Source organism: Akebia trifoliata, chromosome 3 (genome assembly GCF_017979445.1).
Source record: "Akebia trifoliata isolate Shusen 1 chromosome 3, ASM1797944v1, whole genome shotgun sequence".
NCBI classification, from domain to species: Eukaryota; Viridiplantae; Streptophyta; class Magnoliopsida; order Ranunculales; family Lardizabalaceae; genus Akebia; species Akebia trifoliata.
The window spans coordinates 1,703,237-1,713,266 of NC_141377.1; the positions used below are offsets into that span (position 1 = coordinate 1,703,237).

Sequence of the window (10,030 nt, forward strand, 5' to 3'; positions counted from 1 at the left end):
ATAATAATAAAAAATCATAATCCCCGATTCACTGATTTTATTTAATTTTTTGGGATTTCTATTTGTTTTTTAAATTAAAAAATTCATTTTTTTTAAATTGACGTACTTTTATTTTTTCCATATGAAAAAAACGTGGGACACAATTTTATTTGGAGTTAATTTCTATTTATTTTAAAATTAAAAAAAAAAACTACTTGGATCGTGACATTAATTTCTTCTTATATTTTAAATTAAAAATAATTTATGGAAAAGAATCTACTTTTAATTAATTTTTATTTTTTTAAATTAAAAAATTGATTTTAATTAATTTTTTAAAATATTTACATATAAAAAATGCTCTTACTTTTAAGAGAAAAAATATACGATATTACTATTTAATGTTTTATAAATGTATTTTTAAATTATTTCAACGTTGGAATCTCAAAATATATATATATTGTTTAAAAATTAATTAAAAAAAAAAAAGAAAAAACCGTATGAAAAATAACGTAGAGAACTCGGTCTCGGACTCCACGTTTTCGGTTTGTATTTATATAAGGACAACATACCTTCAATCGTATAGTTTGTTCTGCAGATTTCAACGCCGACGACCTAACCACGGTAATATCAAACGCTAATTCTAACTGTATTTCTGGTCGGATTTCGATTGAGTTTCTAATTCTGTTTTTTGTCGGATTTTGATTGAGTTTCTAATTCTCATGAAGATCGTTGTTTATTTGATCTTTTTTTCTATTTATTTTTATTTTTATTTAAAGTTTTAAGATCAGATCTGTTGAAACCTGTTATTGTTTTGTTCCTGATTGGATCTTGATCTTCTTCTTCTGTGCAGATCTTTCTTCTTTTTCTCTTCTTTGAAGATCTCTCTTCTTCTTTCTTTTTTGCACGAAATGGATGCCCTAGATAACGTGATTGATCCATTGAGAGATTTCGCCAAGGACAGCGTTCGCCTCGTCAAGAGGTGCCACAAGCCTGATCGAAAAGGTAATTCGATGATCGATCTCTGGCTCTCTTTTTTTTTTTTTTAATTTGATCTTCTTGTTTCAGATCTATGAATTATATTTCTCGTTCGGATCTGAAAAATAATGGAGATGTATGTTCTTGATGTAGAATTCACGAAGGTCGCACTACGTACGGCGATTGGATTCGTTGTGATGGGATTTGTAGGGTTTTTCGTAAAGCTGATCTTCATTCCTATCAACAATATCATTGTTGGATCTGGTTAGGTAAGTATCAAAACCTATTCCCTGATTTTTCTTGTATTTGTTTTAAGGTTTACATGTATGCCAGGAATTCTGATATTATTTCGTCAATTTCGTTACATTTTAGGTGGTATTTTCATTGATTTTATTAATAATTATGGTCTTATTTAAAATTATGAAAGACATAGAGTTAATGAAACTGAAAATTATGCAAATTGTAATTTGGTAGATAAATGAGACTGGACAACAAAAGGAAAAAAAAATGACTTAAAGTTTTCATCGCGGTAGTTGTGTTGATGTGTTGACATGCGAGTCAACCGTAGGTGTTCACCACATGGTTTCAAAACTCGTCTGAGACCGAGACGTATCACCCGAGTCGTCTCGGTATCAGACATGAATGAGACGGACGGACAAGTCAATTTTTTCGAACGAGATTTAATACCACATGTTCATTTTTCAAATTTTTTAACGAAACGTCTCAAACGTATCGAAAAACTCATCCAAGACGACTCGGTATTTGGCATGGACGAGACAAGAGGTGAAGCCGAGTTTTAAAACCATGGTTCACCATGGAGGCGTGGACCAAGGTTTTAAATCTTGTTCGAGACTAAGACGACTCGTCCGTTTTGTCTTGTTATCGTCCACCAACGAGACGGATAGGCAAGTCATCTCAAACCTGGTGTTTCTCAAAAGTCAGTCTATTTTGTCTCATTGTTGAAAGAGATGACTCGAACAGATCGGACGACATGGACGAGGCGAGACTTCAAAACGAGTTTTAAAACCATGCCGTGGACAAGTGCAGTCAAAATTGTTTAGGCTACGTCTAGGTCATAGGCGTTCCTCAAAGGAGTTGACGATTCGGTGAAGCTTTTTTTTTTTTTTGTTCAATTAACCATACTTTATTTAAAGAACAAAATCTATATATACACGTACATAGATGAAAGGCACTAGTGAGAAAGAGATTCACTAGGATCAATCCAACCTTACATCCTCAACCAATCTGATACAAACTCATGAGATAAAGAATCCCTGAATTTCCCCAAAATCAAGGTCCAAGTTTAAAGGAGAGCTTTTATTGTCAACATAAGATCCTCTATATTACCTTCCTTATCCTCAAAGATCATTTCATTCCTTTCCCTCCAAATAGTCAAGGAGCATACAAAATAAGCTGTCAAAAGAAAGTAACCTCTACTAGAACATGTCTTAGCATATCAACCTTCAAATAGGCCTTATATTCTTTTAGGAAATATTTACAATAACAGCAATAAAGCCTTGTCCCAAAGATTTGCTTTCTCTTAGGGAATATCTATTGCATACCAAAATTTTCCAAAGAGTGACTATACTTCTTTGGAAAAGAAATAACTGAGAAAAAATAGTCAATTGATTCCTCTGCCATTTTGTTTATAATACATCTATTTGGGATATTTGATAGGCATAGCTTAAGTGAAGCCTAGAAAATAACTTAAGTATCTATTTACTTATTTTATAAAATTAAAATAAAAGTAATATATATATATATATATATGTATATATATTGTTTGGTTCATTGATTTGGAAGCTGTACTACCCACATTTATCGACTTCATACACCTATTTGTATGACCAAATCTAATTGGATTTTTTTTGTTTATGCTTACAAAGTGATGGAATGTTTTTAAATTAAAATTTAGTCAAGCGTGAAGGCACTTAAATCATAATATTTGCATCTATTGTCATCACAACTCACAAGCATAGTACATCTAAGCACCTAACAACAACCAATATGATAATCTAACACCTTAACATGTTTCTAGGAAAAAAAATCGAAGATATGTACTTGCACAGTTAATGGGAGTGGAAATTATGTGGTTGGTAATTTGATATAGATAAATGCAACTAGAAAACAAAAGGAATAAATAATAACTTAAAATTTCTGTCTAGATAGTCGTGTTGGGCCTATTATTATTTTAGAGTAAATTATTCTCAGAGTTCAGAGGGATCTTTTTTGAAGATTTCATTTGTAAATGGGATTTTTTATGCTAGACTGATTGTTTAGCTTTGGTCTGCTTGCTTGTTCTTGTAACTATTGTGTTTCTGTTGAGTGGTTTCCTTGGCCACCTTCTTTTACATTTTAATATATTATTATTTCTGCTTTGCCTATCCAAAAAAAAAAAAAACAATAAGTACATCCTCCAGTCATCAAGATAGAAGCTCATGAAAGAGAGAGAATCCCTGAATTTCACCAAAATCAAGGTCCAAGATTAAAGAAGAGCTTTTATATTCAACATAAGATACTCTATATTCCCTTTTTTTATGGGTAAATTGGACTCGAACCCACGACCTCAACGTTGTTTTGCAATGTGTCAAACCTACCGATCTATGGGTCTAAGCCCTACTCTACATTCATTCCCTTCTCTACTAGTGGAATGCCTAAGCACACCATCCTTCAAATACGTCCCGTGTTCTTCTGGGCAATACCCAATGCCTATGAAAAAATTCAAAAGGAGCAACGATACTTCCTTGGAAAAGATGGTTGATCCCTCATCCATTTTGCTCATAACACATCTATGTGGGAAATCCTAGGCATAGCTTAAGTGAAACCTGGACAATACTCTATTCATCTATTTACTTATTTTATAAAAAATAAAACCATTGATCAATGGATTTGGAATGTGTAGAACCCATATGTGTTCACTTAGTAACCTATCTTGATTTGATAATATCTACAGAGTGGCAGAACTATTTTTAAATTAATGAGAGTGGGGGGAAACGGATACTGAATTTACATCGAGTAAGCAGAATTTTATACTTGATCTCATACCTTCATATAGAATTCTATTCAAGCAAGAAGGCACTTGAATCATAATATATGTCCCCACAAGCTTATTGTGTCCAAACGAACAACCACAATGAATATACTAATAAAATTAGTAGAAGAACATCAATTTTGCAGAACACATGACTTTATATAGAATTGAATGTGGAGGAACAAGTTCCCATTTTACTTTTTTCAATTTAGGAATTAGGAATGAGGTAGCATTCCGTGTGTACTTATAATGACTTGTTGTTGAATAAAGGTTTAGATAACAATGCCACAATTTATCCTCTTTGTTCTTCTGATTTCTTTTTTGTCTTGGATCGAAGTGTGGACTGACTAATTTTCATCTAAAACTGCAGACGACAATGAGTGGTGACAAGGTTGCAAGAGTAGTGGAAGTAATTGATTAGGCTCAACCCTTCTTGGGACCTTCCTTTTGTAAGATTAATTAGCTGTACTTTTATTAGTTGGAAGTAGCACTACTTTCCTTTTTAGACTTTACTGCACCCTTGTGAGAGCTTTTCATTTTACAGATTTTTTTTATTATTATAAGAAATTAAATGTTGATTTACTTATAGTACTTCAGTTGGGATTCTGATGGCTAGTTTGGGATTGAGTCCTACCAAAAACAGGAAAAGAATTAGATTTGATGAGATTGTAAAATTGGTATCACATCGGTAAATCCCAATGTGGTGTTCGATCTGCAAAATGTAAGGATTATTGACATTGAAGGAGCTTTGAACAGTTTTGAATTTTGCATCCTGTGGTGCACATTGGATGTAGTGGAACTCTGCCAATTAAGTAATTTAATTAGCCTGGTAAAGCTATTCTTTTAGAGACAAAAGATGAATCACTTGCTCCATATGTGTTTCCTTATAAGGTTGAACAGGTCTCTGACTCAAACAATATATCACTAGAAGTTTAGAGTATCTTTTTACTCTTTTTCAAAGAAATATAAATACACCAAGCGCGGTCAACTACTAAATGAAATCTTGTTCCTTCATTCCACCTTGTCCAAAGGAAATCTCTATTCTTTGATCAACACAGGATTACATGGTAGTTGTCCGATGTGTTTGATTTATCTTATATGTGGTTTTAATTTACTTGATATTCTAGAATGTCAAAACCTAACCATCGTTTGAAGCTTGTTGCATTGACTCGTGCTGGAGTGACCTCAAGCTGGAACCTCATATCGCACTTATTGACGTGAAAGTAGATTGGAACTATAGATGTTTTTCACTTGGGCATTATTCAAATAAAAGATACGTCAAAACATTTGGCAGTGAGTTAGATTTAAAGAACCTAAAAAATCTTCACTACTGCAACTCATAATCATAAGATTCAATGATCAAATCTCTAGTCTTCGAGGAATGTTGCTTCAAAATATGATTTCAAGATGAGTCATACTGGAGTGACCTCAGCCTGGAACTTCATATCTGAAAGTAGATAGCAACCAAAGACTTCAGCATTATTCTTTCAAGATATAAATATTTTTATTTTATAAGTAAGTCTTTTAAAGTTTACAAAATTTTGGTTCTTTAAAGATCTTAAATTTTTCTAATATATGAATAGCTCCTTCGAAGTTTAAAAAATTATGTGGGGGGGCAAAGTCTTTAAAGATCTTTAAAAAAATTATTTTTGAGTAGCTTCTCCGAGTTTTAAAAATTCTTGTCGGGGCGATTGCCCCCATTGTAAATCCGCTCCTAATTGGTCAAGTATGAGCAAATTTCACACATCTATATGATAAAAATAGGGTGGTTGTATCCCACTTTTTTGTCTTGATCTGTATCCTCCTCTTTAATTTCCAACTACATGTTCTTTTACCTCTTCTTCTTTTTTCAATAATATGCTTTTAATTTTATTATTTTTCCTCTTCTTCCCTTTCCAATAATACTCTCAAACTTTATTTTTGTTCATCTTCCATGCCTTTAAATCATAATGAGTATGGCACAGCAAGAGCAAACTTTAGTTATCAATTAAATGAGAACAAACAATTCTCCAAAATTTGAGTACTTATCGTCGTTAACACGAATGTGGTCCTAAAACTAATCCAAGACCAAGACAACTTGGATGAGACATCTCTGTCTTATAGGTAATTGAGTTAGAAAATCAAAGAGAATAATCTATCACATTGACTTGCTTAAGATCCGAGATGACTAGTTCCATATTTTGAAACACAAACACCTACTTAACAAATCTCAAGGTTTTGTTTTGACTGTGGATGAGTCTTACTAAGTTTTTTTTTTATTTTTTTTAAACTAAGTGGTGAGGTTTATCTTCTAAAAGGACCGAGTTGATTGATTTTTATATTTTTATAAAAATTAATTATTATTTAATAATTTAAATATTTATGATTTATATAAAAGAATATTTTATGTTAGACACTTATTAGTATTGATTATAAAATATATATATATATATATATATATATATATATTATATATATATATATATATATATATATATATATATATAAAATAATCACTCGAACATAAATATAAATATTTGAATAAATGAGTTAACTCGATCTCCATGAAGGTCGAAACGATAAACTAGGTGGGTTTCAAAACCATACTCCCACACATGATTTCAAAATTTGTCCAAGACTAAGACGTATCGCCCCTAGTTGTCTCTGTATCAGGCATGGACAAGATGGACGGTCAAGATTTTTTTATTTTACAAAATCTCGCAAGACGAACGATACACCTCGAACGAGATATAGAAAATCTCGTCCGAAATATCTGAAACGAACGAATTTTATCAATTTTTATTATTGAAATCCTATCATTTTCAACCTCAAATTAAGTTTTGCTTCTCCTCTCAACTAAGTGAATTAGAAAACAAAGAGTTTGAATCCAAATGCGGTGAAAAACTTCATCTTCGTCATCAGATTTTTTAAGTGGTTAAGAATCATTGTCTCAATGACGAAACGAGACGTATCGTCCGAGTCAACTCGGTATCCGGCATGGACGAGATGAGACGCGAAACCGAGTTTTAAAACCATGCTCATCACACGAGGGAGAAGAGCGAGATAAGGTTTTATCTCATTCTTGTAGTTGTTTGTTTGAGACCAGACAGAGAGACAGAGCCACAATCAGAGCTCGAAATTGAATTCGACATCTAAGTAAGCAGAGCAAACCCTAGACGAGAATTCCTGATTTTGATTGTATTTATTGTCGACTTGTTTGCAGGTTTAATCTAATTCTCTCTCTCTCTCTCTCTCTCTGATTGATTTGCAGAAGAATGGCTGCTGCAGCGATAAGCTTCAATTTAGTTGGAGCTTTCAAGGGAATCTCACTAACTCCGAGTTCTTCATCTTCTTTCCTTAAAGGAGATTTTGGATCGATTTGTGGTGTTAATAGGATCTCTGTCTCATTTCCTCTTAAATCTCCGCTAACGATCGAATCTGCGCACAAGAAAGGAGCTGGAAGCACGAAGAACGGTCGAGATTCCAAAGGACAGAGACTTGGAGTCAAGATTTACGGTGATCAGGTCGCGAAACCTGGAGCGATTATTATTCGGCAACGCGGAACTAAGGTTAGAACCCTAATTTCACTAATTTCGTGGTTGAAATGTGTTACAGATTTTATTAGCTTAAGATTTGAAGCTTGTTTCTATGTAAATTTGCTTCTTTTATCTTCAATTTTCGTTGTTTTTAGAGGCTATTAAAAAGTTAAGTGAAATCAGTGATTTATTGATTAATTTCTGCTGTAAATTGGACTGGATTTGTTAGTTTGTTCTTCTCCAGATTTGATTAGCGTAAGATTTGAAGCTTGATTTAGGTAAATTTGCTTCTTTTTTCTTCAATTTTTGTCAAAATTTATGATTGTTATAAGTTTTTGGCTGACAAACCAGTTCCCATATGGTTTGGTCTGGCTTGGTGCAATGCAGTAAACCACGTAAATTTTCCTAAATTATCCCCCCCAAAAAAATATGGTAAAATTCTCAGAATTAGGGACAACTGATTAAATCAGAGAATTGATGATTTTTTTTATTAATCATCGAATGTGGTAACATTTTTACTCGTAAACCTTCAAATCTCATGAACAAGATTGGGTTTTTAGGGAGGTTGAAGATAATGGGTTTTGGGAAGAAACCCAAAGAAAACATTTTGATAATTCCCCCAAAAAAATTATGAAACTTTCCCAAACTTATCCGAATTAACCGAACTGAACCCCCCACCGAATCATTTGTGAGTGTTGATTCCATGTCTTGGGTTCAAAACTTGCCTTAATCTACTAATTAATAATGATTGATTCATTTGCTTATCTATATATTATAGGAAGTGATTGAAGTGATTTCTATTGCATCATTGTGTTTCCCTTCTTGAACACACGTTTAATCACCCCTATAAAGTTTAACTTCTCTTCAATCCAAGTGACGTTTTCTTTTTTTCTCAATATGATGTTTCAGTTCCATCCTGGGAAGAATGTTGGACTGGGCAAGGACCACACCATCTTCTCCTTAATTGACGGATTAGTAAAATTTGAGAAATTTGGACCAGACAGGAAAAAGGTCATGTTAGAAATCTGGAAAATATACATTTTTGTTTTTTAGATACTAGATTAGTTCCTAGGCTGACAAAGTATTGGTTTATTATGATGCAACAGGTGAGTGTTTACCCACGTGAAATACAGCCTGAAAACCCCAACAGTTACAGAGCAAGGAAGAGGGAGAACTTTAGGTTGCAACGTGAGCGTCGTAAAGCCCGAAAGGAAGGATTTGTTCCTCAACCCCAATTGGTACTGGCTTCTGCAGTGGAAGGCTCTGAAGGCAGCCCGATTTGTTGACCCGTTGTTTATGAGTTTGTTTTTGTAAGGTGAAACTCTGTCCAAAATCTTGCCCGTCATGAAATGTAAGAACTAGGTATCATGTGTAACATTGATTTCCATTGTTAAATTGCTTCTTCTTTGCACGTTATTCAATCAAATCCTTGCTGAGGAGTTTAATTCTTAAACTCTTACATCAAATAATTGTAAATTTTCAGTTGGTTCTAAAAATCTAACCCTAATTTCCCCTATGTATAAGGATCATGATCCTGCATCCCTGAAGTGCATGAAGGTCAAGATTTTCATATAGAAACTGGTGATCGTATCATAGTTGTCATATGCAACTTTGGGTGTCGATTATGTGACTGTTAGGTCATTATGCCATCGCATAAAAAAATATGTGATTGTATATTCAATATGCAATCATAGGTTGCCCAATTAAATATTTGACCATTGGAGCAGAATTTTTTATTTATTTTTAAATTATTGTCTTTTCTAAATACCCCATTCCTACACTGTATACTTTTTCTTCCACTCTTCAACTGTTTTATGTTTTATGCTTAAAGCCATATTTTCACCATACTTTTGTACATTGGCATCTATAGGACTACAAGTCTACAACTATTCAAGCATGTATACATTATGTTATAAATCACATTTAAATTAATAAAAAAAATTATTTATTTTGTCAAAATTTTGAGTTTAGGCATTATTGCCTACTTGTACTTGAAAATATGATAAATTATAAGAAAATAAAAGTTTACAAAAAAGAAATCTAGATTTATTGTAGTAATTGTAGATTTTTCTAATTTTTATTTTTCTTTTCTATTTTTCTATTATTTATAAACTTTTTTTAATTTTTGGAACAATGCAACCATATATGCTATTGTGAGCGTATGGGCATTGCATATGTTGGTCTCACTACATTGCATATGTCATTTGACAACATTGAATCCTCTCTTAGATTGCATTATGCTTGAGAGTTGGTCGTCCAACAGTCTTAGTGTGCAACATGAACAACATCAGAGAACTTGAGCTATTCCAATCAACAAAAGGGGTATTGTATCCTGAAAATTTAGGTTTAAAAGTTCAATCTGTTTCACTTACCAGCTAATGCTACTTTGATCAACAATTTAAGAGCACATCTAGATCAGATGTTTGCAATCATCCAATTAGCTTACCTTTTGACCTAGCAAAATCTCCATAGTGGGACCCATCAAATGGTAAGTCATGGTCTTCATGAGGATTGAATTAGAAACAATACG

At 32.9% G+C, this 10,030-nt stretch overlaps 2 protein-coding genes across 4 annotated transcripts; both read left to right on the forward strand.

Moving 5' to 3' along the window:
* Positions 1–461: 461 nt before the first annotated feature.
* Positions 462–4,567, forward strand: LOC147405421 (protein transport protein Sec61 subunit gamma). Of its 3 annotated transcripts, none has more exons than XM_086433169.1 (4): positions 462–600; positions 830–981; positions 1,108–1,223; positions 4,323–4,567. In XM_086433169.1, the coding sequence occupies exons 2-3, from the start codon at positions 888–890 to the stop codon at positions 1,221–1,223; spliced, it is 210 nt and encodes a 69-aa protein (XP_086289295.1). In that variant the 5' UTR covers positions 462–600; positions 830–887; the 3' UTR covers positions 4,323–4,567. The 3 variants fall into 3 exon arrangements, with proteins under 3 accessions (XP_086289295.1, XP_086289293.1, XP_086289294.1); XM_086433167.1 differs by having other exon boundaries at positions 4,356–4,567; XM_086433168.1 differs by having other exon boundaries at positions 488–625; positions 4,356–4,567.
* A 2,391-nt stretch (positions 4,568–6,958) lies between these two features.
* Positions 6,959–8,953, forward strand: RPL27 (ribosomal protein large subunit 27). The gene is made up of 4 exons (XM_086433170.1): positions 6,959–7,120; positions 7,236–7,533; positions 8,410–8,511; positions 8,607–8,953. Exons 2-4 carry the CDS (start codon positions 7,240–7,242, stop codon positions 8,784–8,786), a joined length of 576 nt encoding a protein of 191 aa, XP_086289296.1. The 5' UTR covers positions 6,959–7,120; positions 7,236–7,239; the 3' UTR covers positions 8,787–8,953.
* Positions 8,954–10,030: the final 1,077 nt, after the last annotated feature.

What these genes read in the sequence shown, in the direction of transcription:
- LOC147405421 (XM_086433169.1), top strand. Translation starts at nt 888, where the DNA reads ATGGATGCCCTAGATAACGTGATTGATCCATTGAGAGATTTCGCCAAG. An exon ending in CCACAAGCCTGATCGAAAAG is followed by an intron (nt 982 to 1,107) that starts GTAATTCGATGA and finishes TTCTTGATGTAG; the next exon opens with AATTCACGAAGGTCGCACTA.
- RPL27 (XM_086433170.1), top strand. Translation starts at nt 7,240, where the DNA reads ATGGCTGCTGCAGCGATAAGCTTCAATTTAGTTGGAGCTTTCAAGGGA. An exon ending in TTCGGCAACGCGGAACTAAG is followed by an intron (nt 7,534 to 8,409) that starts GTTAGAACCCTA and finishes ATGATGTTTCAG; the next exon opens with TTCCATCCTGGGAAGAATGT. An exon ending in TTGGACCAGACAGGAAAAAG is followed by an intron (nt 8,512 to 8,606) that starts GTCATGTTAGAA and finishes ATGATGCAACAG; the next exon opens with GTGAGTGTTTACCCACGTGA.